Source organism: Bactrocera oleae, chromosome 3, assembly GCF_042242935.1.
Source record: "Bactrocera oleae isolate idBacOlea1 chromosome 3, idBacOlea1, whole genome shotgun sequence".
Lineage (NCBI taxonomy): Eukaryota > Metazoa > Arthropoda > Insecta > Diptera > Tephritidae > Bactrocera > Bactrocera oleae.
The window spans coordinates 88,998,706-89,020,788 of NC_091537.1; the positions used below are offsets into that span (position 1 = coordinate 88,998,706).

Sequence of the window (22,083 nt, forward strand, 5' to 3'; positions counted from 1 at the left end):
TATATATCTTTAAAAGGGTTTTGTGTACGGAAAATATATAAAAAAGCTTTTAAGTATCTACTATAAAAACTATGTAAGCTTTAAAGCTTCTCCACTTTGTGCTTTAAGCTCTCTCACCTGTATGTTGTTAATTTTCAGTATGCTCCCATCGGGATAAAGATCTTCCCACATCACTGTGGCGGGATTCGATTGAAAGAGTACACCGTTACGTGTCCAGCTGTAACCGAGTTGTGCGTAGCGCTTAATGTCGTCATTGCCGGGGGAGAGGCAACGCACACGCAGCGCATCTCCGCGTTGCAATGTCACACTGGCGGGATCGACGCGTAGGCGTGGCGGCGTTTTGATATGCACATGCAGTGAGCGACACTGTTCGATGCCCCAATCGGTGACCTGCGAAAATAGTAGAAATATTCTGAAGTTCAAAAATGTTGATTTTTAACAGCGATATATACATTTTTTTCAGTAGTACGACTAACATTATTTTATGCGTATCTTAGACGCTTTTTCACATTTTAAAAATCATTCGAACTTTCTCAGTCAGTAAGAAAAGAAGTTATTCGAGCTTTGGAAGCTCGTAAAAGCTTCTGTGATTTTTTTCTCATTTTCACACAGAAGGAAACGTTGGAGACTCTAGAATATATATAGGTACAAATGATCAGCGGGAAGAGCTGAGTCGATTTATCCTTGCCCGTCTGCCTGTCCGTCTGTCTGTATATGTATACGCGAAGTACTCCCTTACTTTTTGAGGTATTGATTAGGGTGGAGCGAATTTTTTTTTTTTCGCTTAGCCTGAGGGTAAAATTTGTAGATTATAAAAAAGGAAATTTTTGCAAAAAAAAACAAAAATTTTTCTAACATTTTTAAAGTAAATTTCGAGTTAAAGCCGCCTCTAGATCTTAAATATTTTTTTTTTCCAAAAATTTTTTTTATTATAATCTAAAAATATAATTATATATATAATTTTTTGTCGCTCCACCCTAGTATTGATCCTTGGAAGCGACGGTATCGGACCACTGTAGCATGTAGCAGCGAGCAAACTTACCGATCACAATCAAGTCCTTCTATTGAAAACTTTTATATATGACAACATATCTTCATGAAATTTGGCATGGATTTAAATTGAAATCAACGATGCAATTTTTGAATAATTTGTTTAGATCGGATCGCTATAGCCTATAGTTGCCATACAATGTAACCGAAACTTTCTTGTATGAAACTTTTTTGTTTGTAAAGGATATTATAGCTTCGGGGCCACAGAACTTTCCGTTTTTTTATTGCTTTAGTCACTTTTCATTCACAAGTGTCTCTAACCCCAAGCTAATTTTATTTAACCCTAACCTAATCTTATTTGTTCAGAGATACTCAAAATTTTATTTTGTCATTATTAGCCTATAAAACAGAAGCTGAGTTCCATCAAAAGAAGAAGAAGCATATTCATAATAGTTTTTGTAATTCTACAAGACTTCTAATTATCCAATTAAAATAGACAAGTTAACAAAATTTTAATAACCCTCATTCACCCTTATTATCAAATTAAGTATCAAATAAATTAACTGTCAACATAATGAAAGAAAAAAGCTACACGGCAGTGTACTTATATCACATAAAGATTTTATGCTATCCCAATAAGCACTCATAAACATATATAACACACTTAAATACGAGTATTTGAGTATTTTAATACACATATGAGCACTTTAGGGTTAAGGCATAGTAAAGCGAAGATGCAAGCAGTGCTGTAGAACACAAAGCAGGAGAAGAGGAACTGCTCAAAGTTGTTTAATGGATATTAACACTCTTATCAGTTAATATTTGAGCATACACAACTTTGCTCTCATCGTTACTCGCTGCACTGTGTGCATAGCCTTACTTTGCAAGTGTACGAATGTGGTATCACTTTTAAAAAATTAATACGCTACACAATTTGTCCTGCTAAAGGGTGTTGATTAATTAAAAAAAGTAAACGTCAATGAAAATTAATGGAGTTACGCGTGTGTGCAGTAGTTGGCTTCTTTAAAAAGGGCGTTGTAGCGTAATAAACTTTGATTGACTGAAAAATTGCTGTTGCAGAGCAATGGCAAAATATCTCTCGCTGCAACACACGAGACATTAAATGAGTATTTAGCTTGTGATCGCACAAATTAAGAGGACTCTCGCGATAAAAGTAGAGCTCATAAAAGCCAACATACATATATGGAGGGTATAAAAAACACGTAAATACGTGAATACCCAACGATATGTATGGAGCAAATATCCATATTTTAGTGGGTAGTTAAAGTTTTCGTGCTATTTAAGAACATTTTGGAGAAAAAGTAAACTTTCAAAGAAAATATCTGTGACTCAAAAAACAATGTGATTCAGAAAATTTTCAGAAATTTTACAGTCTGGGATTGCATTTTCTTGATGTGGACTTAGAAATAAATATGTGCTTCGAGTTTGATATTCTTTAATGAGGTAATACCACTTTGGCTGTTGTTGTTTTTAACTGTGTGAGTTCACTATTATGTTTTAGTACATATAGAAGTTCAGTTGGCACTTTCACGGTCTTCAAATTTGACGTTGTCGCATTATGCAGTTAATATGTTCAAATAATTGATGTAAGCGGATGAGTTTCAAAGTTTACTATGACCAACAAGTTTACTTGGCAACTGACCGAAAGTTTAGTGGTCAGTTGGATATTTATAGTCACAAATAGGGCGAAACGCACGTTTATATATACAATATATTTGTTAAAAAATGCAAAAATTTATTTTAAAAATTTTTTTCATATTTTTAATATACATTTCTAATTGTCTATATTTATTTCGTTGTATGCCCCAAGTCACAAAATTTTCGATCAAAATTAAAATTATTGTATTTTTTCAAAACTCCTTAAAATTTCATTATGTTTTTTAATTATACAAGCGATGTCCATTCGCTTGACTGTTCTTGTTATCTCAACCGCTGTCAGAGCCACAACCACACTTAAAATTAAGAAATTTAAGTTGGCGATATGCATAATTATGTACATACATATATAGGGTGTAGATACAGGGTATGTACTACTAAAATACGATATATATATATTTTTTTGCCAATATATATATGACACTCTAGCATATTGCTGCCATTCAAACTGATTGATCAAAATTAAGACAAACGATTTTTTATATCCTTTTAAAAAAAAATCACCCGTGAAGAATATTGTAGCTTCGGTGCAACCAAGGTTAACATTTTTCATCGCTTTCTTTGAATTCATGTTTAGTAATTGATAATATAATTTTTAAAGTTCTTTTACTCAAGCTCTCTGCATCTTCCCTATTTGTTTCTATATCTTTCTCTTTCTGTCTCTCTGACTGTGTTTCCCTCTTTTTTGATCTCAGTTTTATTTTATAACTATTTCGTGCTTTGAGGCATGCAGACAGACTTTCGAACACTGAAAGATGTGTTTATTAAATAAATGCTTGAAAAGAATTTTCAAAGGGAAATACTTAACTATATGAACGAAATAATTTATATAATATATATACTAAAATTAAAATTAAATAAAAAACAATTGAAAGAGGAATGTTTTCTAAGATCTCAATTTTATGATATATGTATACTGGTGTCTATTATAAAACGGACGGTGATGCATTCACATTTTGGAGAATTTTCTTAAATATATAACGAAGCTTCAATGCTATTTAATTAAATTGGGGTACTTGTTTTTGGTTTCTCAACAAAATTGTTTCAATATATATATATATATATATATATATATATATATAGACACCTTCATATGCATTTATATATAAATTAAATTAAAAGTTTCTATTATTACATACACATTCATTGAGACAGGTATATATTATATAAGTATCCACATTTTACTATTCTGCAAAACAGGTCAGTGCATGAAATTCCAGAAAAACAACTGCAGTGCTTAATTGACCATTAGCAAGTGGCAAACAAAAAAGCAGAAACTGGTGCACAAAGAAAAATAAGAAAATTGCAAAGTAGCGTTAAATGCGTAGATATATAAACTTGCGGTAACGACAACATATTGACCATTCATGGTATGCTCGTAGTTACTGAAGTTAGAACAAAGTTGTTTAGGAACTTCTGGAATTGCTAACAACAGGGTGTTACAAACTTTTGAAAACGGTGATAAGAAAATATTTCTAACACATATATAGTTGTAATATTATTGTTCATAGATCTATATTTGCAATTTGTTAAGCTTAGTACTTATGACTTGAAAAAAATTGTTGAAGTCTAAGCCATATTTTATATTCGAGAACTGATCAAACTGAATAGGGTTGGTGCTAACTTAGCCCAAGTGTGTGACTTTGATATAATAAAATATATAAATCGGCACAAAAATAGCTTCATTCATTAAAAAAAATTAAATAATTAAATAGTAAAAATATGTTTGTATCTGAATATACAATATTATATAAATATATGTAGATATTTTCAAAACGGAAAAAACATTAAAAAAAAATATTATTTAACATTTTCAATTCTTCAATTTGGGAAATACTGGCTATGAGGCACTTAGTAGTTATTTTTAATAAAATAAATATTCTGTATAAATATTTTTTAGCACTCCATTGCTTTTTATTGTTGTTGTGCAATTGCTTTAATGGTTACCGTTGTTTTTGTTATTGTTATTATGACTTTTTGCTGTCATTGTTTTGCAAAATTCCATAATTTATGAAGCAGCTAATGCATTTCATAGTTTATGCTTTGCACTGCAGCCTTTACATGCTGCTAACGGCACGGAGCTAAGGAGCGAGTGCAAGGAACATATAGTGAGAGCATAACATAGCATAGCGGTGACTTATTGTGCTACTCACTTAGATACATATACACAAGCCAATATTGATATGTGTTAGTGAGTCATTTATACCCATATATGTATATATGTATATATATTTTTAACTTTGTAAGGTAGTGCTATAATAGTTTTGCGTACAAGAACCAGCAACAATACAATTTGCATTTTTCTATTTTGTATTTTGTTGTTTTTCATAGCAGCATAGCAAACTGTTTACTCTCTCTAAACTCTTGGAAAATTGCACCAGCAAGAAGTGGTAAATGGTCAATAACATTTTTCGAGCTTGATTTGTTGCAAGTGTTGTTGGCTCGCACTGCTTTGTTGGTTTTTTTTTTTCATTTTGTTTAATAAATATACGAATACTTGCTTGCATATCGCCACCTATTTATACATATATACAAAGGTGTATGTATAGAAGAGTATGCGTAGGTAAAACTGATGGTTGTCAGTGGCAACCATGATTAAATGCATCTAGAAAACAAAGTGCTTAACCTAATTTTTTATTAATGCAAACAAACACATTATATGGTTTGCTGTCCATGGCGTATGAGTAACCTCTACTGACCAATCATCAAGTTTGTTTGCTACTTGAAATTCTGTTTAGCTACGCATATATATATAAGACAATTAAAGTAATATATGGTAAACAGTAAAAATTATGTATTAATTTGAAATTTAACAAGAAAAAACGTTTACTTCGTTGCACCGAAGCTAAAATCCCCTCACAAATACAAAGGCTCTTTCCAAGAACTTAATTCCGATCGTCCAATTTGTATGGCAGCTATATAATATAGTGATCTGATCTAAACAATTTCAGCGGAAAATACACTATTGCCTTATATAATAACTCTTGCCAAATTTCGTGAAGATACCTCGTCAAATAAAAAAGTTTCCCATACAAGTACTTGATTCCGATTGTTCAGTTTGTATGGCAGCTATATCGTAAAGTGGTCCGATTCGGCGGCGATTCCGACAAAGGAGCAGCTTACTAGGGACAAAAGAACGTGTGCAAAAATTCAGACCGATATCTCAAAAGGTGGTGGAGTAGTTCACGTATATACTGACGAATAGACAGATAGGCAGTGCTAAACCGACTCAGCTGTTTAGGGTAAAATAATACTTATGGATTTTGTTATTTTTATGACTTCTGCTAAATTTTTAAGAAGAATTAATTTTTTTTTTTAAAGTTTTAGCGCAAGCCAAATTTTTACTAATAATAATAAAAAAGGAAATGTAATTCCTTCGCTTGCCACGGTGTATGAGCAACTCCTAACCATCTTATGAATGACTTTAACTCATGCGTTAGGTTGAGTAGCAAAAGTTTTAATGGATAATTTTTATGCAGAGATAGTGATAATTTTAATATCTCCAGACAACCTAGTTTTAGTACAGACTGTTAAAAAGAGATTTAATTTTTATTTTTGTTTTTTGCTGCTGAAAAGTGCAATAAGCGTTTAAATGCTTTCATAATCAATACTTTTATTGAATATAACATAAACCTAGAGAAATTTGAATCGGAGACCATGTAATTTCTTGTACAAAGTTTTTGTTTCTTTTATATCTCTTCTAACTCAGTGAGAAAAAAAAATGCAGAAATATGAATCGGTCACCACTTAAATTTTAAATTTTTTTTGAAACATTTTTTTTTGATATCTTTCCTTAATCAGTAAGAAAAAGTCTACTATTACTCTATCCATTACCCAAATTAATGTGCTTACAAATTTGTATAAAATTAAAAGCGATTGCGTGTTTTAGCTTGAAATTTGATGCGATTTTCCACTTAAATAGCTGTATTTACATTTGACATCCGAACCAGACAAACACAATTATTTCTATTTGATTGAGCTTTGCAGTGGCAATGCATGAATTTTGAAAAGCTGCGTCGATAACACTTATTAAGGTAAAAAAAAAATAATATATGTATAACAAAAATAAAATATTAATATTTTTGTGCTAAATTTTTTGCCTTAATATAATAAATGTTATTGACACTGTGCTTTAAAATTCATATAAGCGTGCTATAGAGCGCTAGTACCTGCTTGAACGGTTTTCATGCCAAATAAAAAGATATACTCGCAAGTGTTTATTGTTGAATTTTTTGTGTTTCACAATGACTGTAATATTAATGAAAAGTAAAACAAATTTAAAATCACTTTAAAAAAAGCATATAATACTTAATCAACAAGTGTTTCCTCAGCCAAATGCCATACAAAAAACTTTATAGCCTTTTTGTTGCCTGTTTTTGAAAGCTAGCGGGTTACCGGAAAGGTATTTTGATGAAATAATGACTTACAAAATTGCCAATAATATGTTAAAAACGCATAGCTTGCATAACATATGCCTGCATTTGCTATATTATGTATGTATGTGTGCATGTCAATATATATTTGTTTTAGAAAAAATTGACAGATTATTGTGTCTTTGTTATATTTTTATACCATTTATGTTTAAAACTTACGAAAAAGTAGCAAAATGCAAACAATAGGCGTAACATATCCAATTTATGCATAAAAATTACGAAACATATTTTTTAAGGTTTATAGCACACTACAACGAACCATTTCTTATATAAAACTACATGGTGGCAATTAAATTTGTGCAACAGTTTTGGGTAGACAATCAATCCACAAGCTTAAAGGTTTGTGTATTGGGTGTATTTAACGCTGAGGAAATTTTTTATAATTAAATTGTTTGTTGCCTCTGTTATGTAAAATATTGTTTTTTTTCGTTTATTTGGTATTAAAGATTTATCAATTTGTATTTGTATTTTATGTCAGCAAATAAATTTTTTTTATATTAAATAATCGAATGTTTTTCTATGAATTAATTTGAAATTTGCCAATGAATATGGTGCACTTGTGGTGCTTTTATAAGCTAGTAAGCTTTTTATAACATATAAAGGTATAAAATATATAAAATTTATTAAAATTTTTATTACAAAACAATTCTTGATCGATGCTTGGATTTTGTAAATATTTAAATAATAATAAGAAATAAACTTTGCCGTAGTTAGTTAACTGTTAGTACTTTTATATGTTATAGAAATTAAGCCCAATGTTGTAAAAAGTAACCGATAGTTTTTATTAGTTATGCTAGTGGTGTGAATCTTTGCTTATCTAAGACTTAAACCATTTTAATGGAAATTTGTTTATTGTTCCTAATCCGTGTTTTTTTTTTAATTTATTAAGGAGTTTTAGAAATTTGGTTATGCAATTTATAGTTTCTACAAATTATTTGATTTCTTAAATTTTTTCACGCTATTAGCGAATGAAGTTGAACATTTAGTTGCAAAATAGACTAATAGCATGATACTAAATTCTAATTTATTTAAATTATAATTATATCTCATTGTAGTGTGGCTAATAATAACATGAATTTATGCTGACTATATAAGAAAAATGAGCTTTCTTCTTATTTTGTTATGCCAGTGAACTAATTTTAGTAAAAGATGTTGTTTTTAATTTTTAAACGAATTTTTCAAAGGGAAAAAATTTTGGTTAGTTACAACTGAATAACACAAGAGTTTACTTCAGCTAAATCTTTTCCTATTATATCGTTATATCTACGGTTCCTTTAGTAAAAGTTTACAAATATCAAACTTTTTTGCAAAAAATATCAGTCGACTGATCAACAAAGTTTTATAAAATTTTTATGAGAGTTTGCAGATTCGAATATCGAAAGCAATCAATCCATAAGTGCGGATTTTTTTAATTAAGCGAAAATAATATCATTTGTATTGACAAATACATATATAGAAAATATATTTTATAATGAATAATATGTTTAAAAAGTAAGTGCTTACTACCTTTTTTCGTCTATGGCGAATGTTTTTGCTGTTGAAAAATTTGAGTCAAAAGAAGCTTCTGAAAATCAATTGTTGCTGTATTATGACAATAGGAACGAGGTATAACAGTGGTTTATATGAAATTACCTTAAAAATTGCAGCAAGTTAAAACGTTGCAAAAAAAATTATTTCTAAATTTTTGTTAAAAACTTTATTATTATTCAAGAAGTTAGCTCCAGCTCCCTGTTTAAATAATTTCGAAAAGAGTTTTCATTTTATAACTGTACAAAAAGTTGTCATAATTTCCATATAGATACTCTAAGAGAAGCCCAGTTTAGCTCTATGAGTAACAGCACATATCTAAGTTTGTATAAAGTAATACAAATAAGCTCTTAATGAATACATTTGTGTGCCTCACTTAGCTATGCATTTAACTAAATTGAAATGTGTATTAATCTTTGATCAAAATTAACGGTTATGTTGAAATCTCACTTAACGCTTGAGTTATCTATGTATATCAGCATATATGTGTGCATATCTAAGATGCACAGTTTCAATGTGTGCATTTATTTATTGACTCCTTGAATAAATGCAGCGTTTAACTAACGAACAGCAATTACTAACTAATAATTAAATTTCACTTATGCTTAAATAATTCCGTTTCAAATTTCCGCCATAAATCTTCCACTGAGATATGCACAACGGTAGTTATTATATATGTATGTATAAGTTTATATATATATGCATTTATTATATATTGTATATGAATGCAATAGTAAATTAATCCTCAAGTCAAATGTATGCACACATATGAAATTCTATTACTCTAGTTGATATTAAGTTTTAAGGCAATAACTTAGTAATAACGAAGCGGAAAGAGAGAGCGAGAGATAAAGTAAGAGAAAGAGATAGGGAGTGCACAACTCAGTTGGCAGCGCAGAGTAATCGCATTCATGCCGACAACACAACATTGATATGCTGTGATTTTATTTATAACTCGAAATCAACATACACACACACAAACACACAGATAAGCCAACGTGTATCCTTTAATCCTTATTTCGTTTGGCATAAATCCATTCTTCAGTTGTATAAAAATCCAGAGACATATGCACATACAAACATACACATATGTTTGCTTATATCAATGTTGCAATCAAATGTTGCACATCAATCCGGGCTTCGCAAGGGAATGCAAAGAGATTTTCTATAAGGATTTTCCATACATTTGGATGTACTTGTTGTTGTTTGTATAAGGATGTGGACATACATACACCTAAACCCATGTATTTGTACGCAGCTACTGAGCTATGCAAGCCGTTAGCCAGCACTGGCGTTCAATTTATATATACAAACACAAGCGCACATAAGTATATGAGTATTGAAGAACCAAACAGCAAAGAAAAAATATAACTTCCCTTGCAGCGAAGCTGGAATACCCTTCACAAATAAAGAATTTTTCATATAAATACTTGATTTTAGTTGATCAATTTGTATGGCTGCTATATGCTATAGTGATCCGACTTTGTTCGTTAGCTTGTATAATAATCCTTGTCCAATTTCGTGAAGATATATTATCAAATGAAACAGGTTTCCTTACAAATATTTAATTATAATCGTTCAGTTTGTATGGAAGCTATACATATGCTATAGTGGTCCGATATCGGTCATTTCAACAAATGAGCAGCTTCGTAGTGAGAAAAGGTTATCTGAAAACCTGAGAGACTAGTTCGCGTATAAACAGACAGACGGAAATGGCTAAATCAGCTTGCCATGCTGATCACTTAAGTATATATATTATATTATAGGGGCTCCGGCGTTTCTTTCGAGGTAAAACAAACTTCGTGACAAATTTACTCTACGCTCTTAGTGGGTATAAAAAGCGCAATTGCAACAACAAAGCAGTGAATGGAGTAGCGCCGTTGTTTCATCGAAAGCGCAATGCATTCACCCTGAGTGCAATATTTTCACAATGGCAGCAGCAACAGTTACAAAATTAGGTAAATCTGAAGTTGCCAATAGTTGTCGTAGAGCAGTTACGAGTAGTTGGTGTAGTATTTCTAGAATTTACTGTTGTGCTGGCATTGTTGTTGCTGCAACAGTAACGGAAATATGCATAGCAAACACAATTATATCCGGTTGCTTGCATTTCTATTCAACTTCCGCTTTCAATCTATCTGCCACGCTATCTAACTGTGTATGTGTATGACTGTATATGCACTGCACTTTTTGTGAATATGTGTGTTGTTGTTGTAGTTTTGTTGCCCAACTGACGGTTTGACTGCACATTTGCTTGCTGACTGTCTGTCTTCTGTTGATAGCAACAAATATGGGCAATGTAGGTATGCGTGTGAGTTCGTGTGTGTATACCGTCACCGTCCATTTTGCCTTTGGTCACTCACAAACTTGCACATGGCAAGCCGTTTCGCATCGATTTCATTGCAATGGTATTTGTGCAAGCAAGCGCGTAAAAATATTTGCATTTGGGATTCTTTTACCAATTTTTCCAATTTCTTTAGTTTTTGGCTTGGCAATGCTAACGGAAGGAGGGAAAAATATTCGCTACGAATAAAAGTCATAATTGTAATTGTAAATTATGCAAAATGTGCAGAGTGTAGCCGCACTGGCTATTTACTCTGGCACAAACATATAAATTTGTGCATGTGTGTGCATAAAAACACATATTTGCGTTCACTTGGTAAGGATTGGTAATTTCTTTTGGCTTCATTTCCGTACTTGAAAAAGCTTTTCTCTGGCTTATATGATTTAATTTTCATTTACACGATTTTTATTTGTATCTTGCAACTTTTTGAGTTAATCCAAGCAAAAGACGAGGACCTAAAGTAAAAAATAATAATCATTAAATAGTTAAGCTCAAATCAGAATGTGAAAGGAAGTTCATATGTACTTAATCTTATTTAAATTTGATCATACTTGACTCGAACTGGTTTATTTTTAGTAAACTTTATATTCGTTCTAGAAAAAGGGAATGACAAACACTTGAAAACAAGTTATGAGACAGATAATGGCTTTGGCTTCTGAAAGAAGTAGTCAATTCTTACCTTATTTTAGAGATTTTTGAATATAAAAAAATAAAATGAGAATTGAATTTTGGATATTGCCAGATGACTTGACAAGACATTACCTATACATAAAGACCCTACATTCTTTGTATACACTTTTTTGACATGACCACAATAATTTTATTACATATTGCGTGGAAAAGCATAAGAAAACTCTTTTTTGCTATATTTGTGCTAGAAGCAAAGTGTATTATTTTGAAATGAATTTGTGACTAATAAGTGAACAGCAATATTAGCTCCTTTTGGTCTCATAAAAATGAGTGGTATAGAGTTTTTTATATTAAAATTAATAAATTAGTACACGCTTATTAGAAATTTAAATATTTGATTATGCTGAACTCACATTAAACTTTGGTTATTGTAAAAACCTTTATTTTTTATGTACCTTCCCTTAAGTACTTCTAGCCTAGTGCTTGCTGCCATTTTTTCGTGTTTCTTAGTAGGTCGTTTCCTGCACTCGCAAGCGGAGACAGAGAGCGAGGCAGAAATATGCGCGAAGCAACGTCTAGACCGGAAAACGCTAGTAGCGTTTCAATTGTTGTCTTTTATTTATGAAGTATGTGAAAGAGGTCTTGAAATATAATCGATAATTAAATTTTGCGCCATTTAATAAAAGCATGCGCTTCCAATTGATTAGGGATTATTCATGTAAAGTAAAATAATGCAGCAATAATGAAGCTCATATCTTTTATATATATATATTTTAGATGAGAAGGATAAAAAAACATCAACAAATATTGAAGAATATTTAATTTAAATTTATCTGAATTTCATTTGGTTCATGTGAGGAAGAAATCAATCATATTTCCTAGGGATTTCCCATACAAATTAACGCAGCCAATAGAAGCAAGCTCAAAATATTTGAACAGCACGGCGTATGAGTAACATATAGTATATTTATCTTCAAATTTCACAGGTTTACCATTAGGTAAGGTCACATAGTGTACAATCATATACTTTACATACAAAACTCATGTGCTCAACAGCAACAACACCTTACCGCATACATAGTTATGCCAGCAAGCAATTTAATAGTCGCGACGGTGTCTACAGGGCGTATGCGTAATGCTAAAAATTCCATTAAACTTTGCGGATAAGTTACAAACAAGCAAGCTGCTAGTAACTAAATGCAAATGTTGTTACTGCAAGTTGCTGTAGCGTCTTAGACGTGCAATGGCTGGCATGCACATACACACATTTACAGAACTGATATGTGCGAAGTTGGTGGGAAGGCAGGATACAGGAAAACAGGCGTATTTATATTTAGTAGAAGAGGCAGGTTTATTATCGTCGGTAGGCTGGTAGTGACAGCAGTTTAGATAGTTTAAGATGTTTGTTGATTTGTAGTAACGGCGGTTTTGGGAAGTTACTGCCAACAAATATCTGTTAGATCTAGTTAGTAGTGCTGTTATAAACTGGCATTAAATACAGTATCTATTCATAAAATTATGTTCGGTGAAAAAAGTGAACATCTCTTTGAGTAGAAAAGGATGTGTGCAAAATTTCAGACCGAGTCAACTTATCACGCTGATCGCTTACATACATATACTTTATTAGGTCTTCGACGTTGCCTTATGATGGATGTTACAAACCTCATAGCAAAAATACCTCAAGATAAACAAAAAATATAAATAACTATAAAAAATTTAAGTGCTTCTAGATATTTGCTGAACACTGTATTGACGCGTTGACGCGCGTAAATTGCATAACAGCTGCTGCGGTTGTTATTGACGTGGCAAGGCAAGCGTGTTAAACTTTACCTTTCTTTTTCTTGAACTTCCTATTAATTGACTTGCTTGCCGTCAATCAATATTTTTTTATAATTTGCTTGTGCAAGTTCTAAAAGACTTTTGTATCCAATTTTTCTAACGCATTCTTGCGCCACACGGTTTTTAAAAAAAGTAGTCCTGAATGGCTAAATATGAATCTAGGAATAAATAAATTAAAATTACTGAATATACGTCTTGGCTAGATATACTTGAGTCATTAGGTAAAAAAATAAAAATAAAATAAACAGTTCTCTCGAAGAATGATGTAACAAGCATGTTCTAGATTACTTATTTATGTCTTAAAATATTAGTACAAGTTATTAAGCAAAATATTGATTATACATGCAGTACTTTTAATCATTGAGGGATTAAAGGGGTTACATGGGTTTCGTCGAGCAAAAAACACTCTATTTTCAATAATTAATTTTTTTCATATAAAAAATGAAATATTTTGTTCATACTTTTTATTATTCCGAAGATATATATTAAATATAGATTTTGTGAAATTTTTTTTATTTTTGGCGAACGTTTTTACAAAAACATGCAAATTTTGGTAAAAACGTTTTTTGTTTTTGAAATAGTTGTAATTGAACAAAAAAATCCTCCGCGGTAAGACCTTGTAGATTATATTTGAAAAAACTGTGTAAATTTTCACTAAGATCGGTTGAGTAATTTGTGAGAAATCTGACAACAGACTTTGAAAATACAGTTTCGAGAAAAACGCGTTTTAAGTGACTATATAGCTGTACTTGAGCGCGCAACTTTTTAAAGCTGTATCTCCAAAGCTATTACTGATATCAACTTGAGAATTTAAGACAATATTCTTGAGATTTCATAGAATTAAATAAAAGAGTAAAAAATTTTTTTTTTTTTTTAAGATGTGAAACCCATGTAACCCGTTAATACTCATTGTCGAAGTGTTATGCAGGTGAATTTTGAAAATCTGTAAACTTTACAACAAAATAATGATAAATGCTAATCACGAATATCGGTTCACTTGGCAATAAAGAGAAGTTTATTCAGTTAAAAAAAGAAGCTGAAATATGACAATTTTAAATACTCTGGTAGTTGAAGCCACTGCTGCTAGTTTTTGCTTTATAAAAAGTATGTGTACATGTAAATTCAAACGAATAAATGAACTTGTGGAAGGTAGTCGAGAAATATAAGTTACTTTTTGATAGTAATGACAAATGGATTACATCTACTTTGATTTGACAATTAAAAAGCATATTATGTACATTAAGACCAGAAAGTTTCGGGAAATTGTAAGTAAAACGAAAAATTTTTAATCTTCATCAATATTTATTTTGTCGCCTTCAAAATATGCGCCTTCTGAAGCGTTGCAACTATCCCATCTCTTATTCCTAACATCAAAACATGCCTTGCAGGTCGGGGTCCGGGATCGCCTGCAGTTCCCTCTGCGATCTTTTACGGCCTCAATCGAGTCGAAATGAGTTCCACTTGAGTGGTAACTTGAGTTTTGGAAACAAAAAACGTCGCAAGTTCGATGAATGCGGTGGTTGATCGATGGTATTGAACGAGTTTTTGGTCTTAATATCGTTCATTATACTCTGTAGCAACATGTTGTGAATAAAACCAGAAAGTTTCCGAAAATTGTTTTTCTTTCGATTTTCGCGGTTTGGTTCAACATAAATTCATTCCAACAGGACTGATGGTCAATAAAAAGTGTTATTTGAGCGATTATTTATATTGAGAGTAAATTGTGTATTGTGTATTTTGCAAATAAGTAAAATTCGTACAACCGTATTTTATTTTTGTCTGGAGTTTAATCTCCATATGCAATGAATGTGTGTTTGGTCGCTGTTTGTTTACGATACGAAAAATTTGTCTGGCGATTTTCAACATGAAAAAAACGTGTTAATTTGTTCAGTAAGAGATTAAATGATCTCAATATCTTTTAAGAAACGACAACATATATCATGATAGACCTTTTACAAAAGACCTGAGTGCTTTGCGACTTCCAGTAGGGGTGCTTGACAACATAGCTGAAGAACATACATTCATCATACTAATTAACTGGTGGCGCAACGTGGGTTTATGAATATGTCGTCGTAATGGTACAACCATTTGGCGAATGACGCTAAACAAAGAGCTGAAGCCGTAAAAATCAAAAATCGCTGAAGACACTAAATGCCATCCCGGTCGAGGCTTATAACATGTGTAAGGAAAATTAAACTAATCGTTGGTATGCTTGTACTGGCTCAGGGACTTATTTTGTAGGCGATAATAAAAATTCAAGATATAGTTTTGTTTATTAGTGCGGTTCAAAATATATCAGATGGTATAAAAATTAAAAGTTGCATCGAATTTCTCTACTATCCAAGAATTCAATTATCTTTTGCAGTTGATTTCCACGAATATGACATGAAAGTTGATTTATTATAAGCACTAACTTTTGTTGGTATTCCTATTGAGGCTAAACTCGTTAAGGAAAAAGTGATAATGAATTAGGAAATGGTTTTGTGAAAGGCTTAAATCATTGTTCGTTACTCCAATAAAGGTGTTTACAAAATTTGGAGTGAAACTATTTTATACTCTGGCACCAGCAAAGCGAAAGAAAAATATGAGTGCATACATGTTTAGGCAAGATATTTAATCTCTATAAACGCATTATTATTTCATAAGCGCACTTGGCTTCAAGTACGAGTATATGCGAATAAAACAGAAGTGTTAAAAGATTAAGTAAGAAGTGCTAAGAAGTACAATAAGAGTACATAAAAGAAAAGGCAGTCGAAGAAACTAAAATATGAATACAAATACATACAAATACACAGACATAAGTATACAATCCGAGAAAATAAGTCGAGTAGATGAGTTAATAAACTTGTTGAGAGTGTGTGAGCGATGGCAAAGAAAACACGTTGAAGGCTGCGTCAAGTAAGTGAATTAAAAGAATATGGGCAGGCATGAGTATATTGTATATGAGTACACATCTTTATACAAGTAAAATATAAATATACAGATATATGTATTATATGCAATACAAGTATATGTATATATGATACAAATATGGTATTATGTATGTATATATATTTATGTGTGTTGCAAAGCTGCAAAGGAAGTATTGAAAATAAAGCAAAAGAAGAACAGTTGCTAAAGAAGTTGTTACACAGACAACAAGGGACTGCATGGAAACAATATATCACAACACAAATACACATGCACAACGCTTCACCACTGATCTGCTTAAGCGGATACGTACGAATGGGCGTAGAATACAAAAGGATACTACATTTAACCAAAAGCTGCGTGCTGAAAGACGTTATGTCTGCCTCTTGGCTGCATTGTTGGTTTTCATGCAGCACTTTTTTGCTGTGCTTTTGTGATTTTTGTTATTGTTGGCGGTATAAGTGATTGTATTGTATTGTTATATTTGGTTGCTGCTGCTATTGCTGCCGCTTGTAGTGGAATGTGATGTGTGAAATAAGCGGTACGGGCAATACTGGAAAGATGATGGAAGCTGCCTGATGACGGCGTGTCGGTTAAAGTAAATAATAAGAATGTTGCTAACAGTGAGGAAGTGTATAATGTATATATGTATTTATATGTGTACACAAAAGTTTCCGAAATTGTAAGCGAGCAGCGTGCAAAGCGTACAGTTGTCTTGCTGAGGCAAGAAAAAAAGAAGAAGAAAAATCGGAGAAAAGTTTATGAAGACAACATCCGGTGATACTTGTATTGTGTTGCGAACAAGTGTTTGCTTGTATGCAATGCAATCACACACACACACACATCCTGATATAAGGAACTGTTGTTAAATATTGCACAAAAGATGCGACGAGCGACAGTGTTGCTTAAAAATGCTTTGATTTCGCCACGCTGTGTTAAACGTAATGACGTCGCAAATATGTCACAAGCAGTTTGGGGCAAAGCGACAATGGCGGAGTCAACGTCCCATTCATAGATTTCCCTTTACATGTGAGAACAAGAGTAAGCTGTTCTTTATTGTCTGCAATTTACTTTGCGCGGTTGTTTGTTTATGCTTTACATGCAGACATTTGTGGATCTTTCATTATTTATTTTGCTGCCTTCATTCATATTAAACGGTTTGCTTACCTTTCTGCGTAATTATTTGCAGTTGTTTTTATTTGTTTGTTAACATGTTTTCACAGTTGTTATTAAAAACCAATAGAAGTGACAAATGTGAATAAAAACTCCACTTCACACAAAATTTTCTATGCAAACTTTCATGTACTGAATATGTAAATTAACTTTCGCCTGATTAATTGCAGACACCAGCTTCTCTTTTCGTATGAGTACTGCATTTTGGTATCGCTGTTTTCATTTGTTAATGTTATTTTGTCGGGTTTACTTACACCCACATACATTTGCATATGCGTGTTTGTTTAATTTCTGAAATTTAAATTCAAAATACTTAACATTTTGATATCTAAGCTGAATGAAATAAAAATAATTTCAAATTCAATTCTTCCTTTCTTTTTTAATTTATTGGTCGCATAACGCATGTCGAATGTCGCATTACAGCTTTGTTGTTGCAGTTGCTTATACAGGTTGATGGAAAAGTGAGTAGTGTTATCCAAGAAATAGCTCAAGTTGGTACATCTGGCGTGAGCACATATGCAAAGTTACGAGTCATTCTGTCAATTCATTCTTTGTTTATAAGTCATTTGAAGTTGAGGTGTCAGTGTTTTTTTTTAATATGGAAACAATTTTTAAGGGTTTAAAAGCAAGGAAAATTTATGAACCCTTGTTAGAAGTGTATAAGGAGTCCTCACCTTCAAAACGCACCGTTGAATTTTGGACTCGTTAATTTAAAAGATGCAACAGGAATTTTTTTGATTGATTACCTGCAGAAAAGTAAAATAGTCAACTCTGAATATTATTGCAGCCTTTTGGCTCAGCTGGATGCGAACATTCGTGAGAGGCCTGGTTTGCGGCACAGAAAAATAATTTTTCAGCAAGACAATGCAGCTGCTCGCAAAGGTGTTTTAACAATGACAAAATTCAACGAACTAAAGTACAAATTGCTTAAGAGTCCACCGTATTCACCAGATTTGGCTCTCAGCGACTACTACCTCTTTAGAAATTCCTTCAATTCCTTCGTGGAAAGCATTTTCGTTGAATGAAGAAGCTATTACAGCCGTAGACGGGTATTTTGCAGAGTTTTCGGAAAGTCCTTATAGGGATGGCAAATATTATTGTATGATCATTGAAATAAGTGTATTTGAGTTAAGGGAGATTATGTTGAATAAAAACTATATTTCGTACCAAAACAGTATTTTTTTCATACCGAGCGCAGAAACTTTTTAACCAAGCTGCAAATTCGTTTCCCAGCTTCTGGAAAATTATTTCCTTTTTAGTCCTTATTGTTTAGTCGCAAATAACGTGTATTTTTCGTTTTGATTTACTCATCAAATTACTCATCAAATTACTCATCCAGTTATATATGGCATTCATCATTAATAGGTTCATTCGGTTTTCGAAGCCTTTAATACAGCACTGCTGTCTGATCGCATCAAATACAGAAAATTACCTTGGCGTCATGAATATTCGGTTTTGCCATTGCCGTGCTCTGATTTCAAATATGGTTTTTTTTCATTTAAGGTTGTCGTAATGAATTCATTTTTCCAAGGCATGTTCGAAATATTGGAACAATGGAATAATAAGTTACGACAGCTCTTGGTAAACCGCACAATTATATTATTTATGGGCTCAATACAAAAATATTATGTTTCTATACATTGTAAAAAAAATTAAAAATTTATTAAAGACTCTTTTACAATCTAAAAGCTTAGGTTCTTTTCCGACAATACGGCATCACTTGTATCCTAAGATTGAGGTTTTCAAGAAATATCATTAATATTCTTAATACGAAACTCAAGGTCATATGGGTCGAGATGTTTGAAAAACTTATGAAAAATTAGTAATGAATCGACTTTTATTAAGGTATACCAAGCTATATGCGTGAAGAAAATATTTTTACCATATATTAAATAACTTTTAAGTTTCATTTCAACACTGAAATAAATTATAAATAGATCACTAACGAAAAAAAAAGATTTTAAATGTTATATGACAACTTCTAAAATGCTGATTTTGTTGTTAATGACAAGATATGCCAATACCATGTTTATATGAATTCAACCGCAGACAAAAAAAAAGTCATTATCTGAACACAAAAAAATCACTAGCAGCATCAGTTTTTAATCAAACATTTTGCATATGTATAATATTAAAAAAATGGTTCGGTGCGTATGAGCAACCTTAATACCGGTATGTGGAACAAAAAACATAAATAAGAAAATATACATTAAAAAATGTACGAGTCCAAACCATTGCGTCACATTTGAATACATGCAAATATTGAAAAGTGATTTAGCTAATTAATTGAATTAAATTTGGAATTTTACCAAACTTAATGAAACTGTTTCCAGATATTTTAGAAAGCAAGCGTAGCCGCAACTGTTTGACTAACAAAAATGTAGTTACAAGCGAGATAAAAAGTTTGAACTGAGAAACAGCTACAAATAAACTAAAAAAGAAAGACAAAAAAGCGCAAAAAAAAAAAGTTTAGTGCAATTGCGACGCTTCTTAATTAAAAATAGTCAAATGCAGTGGTGAAAGAGGGAATAACCAAAAAAAAAAGTAAACAAAAAACAACACACAAATGCTACTACAGAGTAATGAAGAAGTGAAAGAAATAAAAGATGCAGCAGTTTTTTTCGCTCTTCAATGAGGAGCCAGATCACCAGATAAAGAGGTTAGAAAGGAAAAGTTCGTGAGCAGTGGCCTGGCTACTATTTGCTTATGACAGTCTATTCAGCTATCCTTTTGGCACTTTTGCTTTCAATGCCCCAGATATCTATGCTCTTTCGCATTTTTTGCCTTCACGCATTGTGCTTACCTCTTTGGGGCGCAATTTGAAACAGTTAGATAAGTTAGCGTTTGGTAAAAGCATTTGACATTGAGGCTGGTCAACGCTGCGAAAAGTGTTTACTGGCAATTGCTGCGCTTAGTTAATTTGCTAACTGATTTTTGAGCGTTGAGATTTTGCTTAGTTTGTTTTATTCCTTTTAGTTTTTATACCCTGAACAGGGTATATTAAGTTTGTCACGAAGTCTGTAACAGAACGAAACGTCGGAGACCTTAAAAATCATTTACATAAATGATCAGCATGATGAGCTGAGTTGATTTAGCTATGTCCGTCTGTCTGTCCGTCTGTATATACGCGAACTAGTCTTTCAGTTTTGAGATATCGATCTTAAATTTTGCATATAACCTTTTCTAACTAAGAAACTGCTCATTTGTCGGAATGGCCGATATCGGACCACTATAGCATATAGTTGCCATACAAACTGAACAATCGGTATCAAGTGCTTGCATGGAAAATTTTTTTATTTGACGAGATGTCTTCACGAAATTTGGAACGAATCATTATCTAAGGCAATAATATAATATGCGAAGAAACTGTTCAGATCGAATCACTATAGCATATAGCTGTCATACAGACTAAATAATTGGAATCAAGTGCTTCTAAGGAACTTTTTGTGTTTGTGAATGGTATTATAGCTTCGTTGCAATCGAAGTTAACGTTTTTTCTTGTTTGTTTTTGTGTTTTTGGATTGTGCAAGGTTGCTTTGTGGCTTCTCGTGAGTAAATGGTTGCACAAACAAATGGCGGCAATGTGTTTTTTGTTTGCTTCGTAGGTGAAGTTGCCCGTTCGGTAGCTTGTTTGTGTTCTTTGATACCTTGTGTACTTTTGTGTAATTCTTGTTTTATGATATTCCTTGTCAAAAAGACATCCTTTTTTTTGCCTTTTAGTTAGCAATATTTTTTTTGTTTTCTTACCTTGCACGTGTAAATGCCTTCGTCCATGCGGCTGGCTTTGGTGATACCCAAAATGGCAGTAAAGGTGTCTTTTGTTTCCGGTGGTAAGACGGTGGTCCAGATTTCTCTACAAATAACAATGTAGACAATAAAATTAAGTGTGGTTAGAGGGATTTTGTCGTGAAGGGTAGAATAAATACATAAAATCATTTTAAGAGTAACGCAATCAACAAATAAGTTAATTCACACTTTAGACAAATTTTTATAAAGGTTTTAAGAACACTAAACATTTTCAACACGAACTTAATAAACTGTTTTCTAATGTTAATGACCAGTACATTCGAATACACTTCTGATCATTAGGAAGTAGTATTTAAAGATAGCCTGGTTTATGTAGAGGTTCTGATATATATATTTTATGTAATAACAATTATGATGTAAGTTTTTTAAAATTGTCTACCGTTTTATCGTCTAAAATGTTCATATACGATTTTTATTCTCTTGCGTCTGCTTTGAAGTGTCTGAAAGTTTTGAAAGTGATTATTTTTATAAAAAAAGCTTAAATAAAAATGAAAGTACTGAAATGTATCATATTATGTATAAATGGTATACATATGTATGTATATTGTATAAATGGAAGTCTACTAGCAAATTTTAGTTTAATTCCACCAATGACGATTTTAAAGCAATAATTTTTAAATAAATTGTATTAAAACTTTATCACATTTTACAAATATAGCTAGAATATAACATTATGCCAAACAGCGATCTGCTATCTTTTGCTCTGATTTTTTTAAATTTTACAAAATTCATCTTGGTATAGACTCTGGGTCTAAG

The 22,083-nt window shown here is 31.9% G+C and overlaps 1 protein-coding gene across 1 annotated transcript in view; it reads right to left on the reverse strand.

The window, feature by feature from the left end:
- LOC106614816 (streptococcal hemagglutinin) overlaps nt 1-22,083 on the reverse strand; it is a 411,732-nt gene that overhangs the window by 68,344 nt on the left and 321,305 nt on the right. Inside the window, exons 11-12 of the mRNA XM_070107173.1 lie at nt 21,268-21,373; nt 118-390 (exon numbers count right to left, since the gene is read on the reverse strand). Coding sequence (XP_069963274.1) covers nt 118-390; nt 21,268-21,373 — 379 coding nt within the window. The remainder of the gene's footprint in view (nt 1-117; nt 391-21,267; nt 21,374-22,083) is intronic.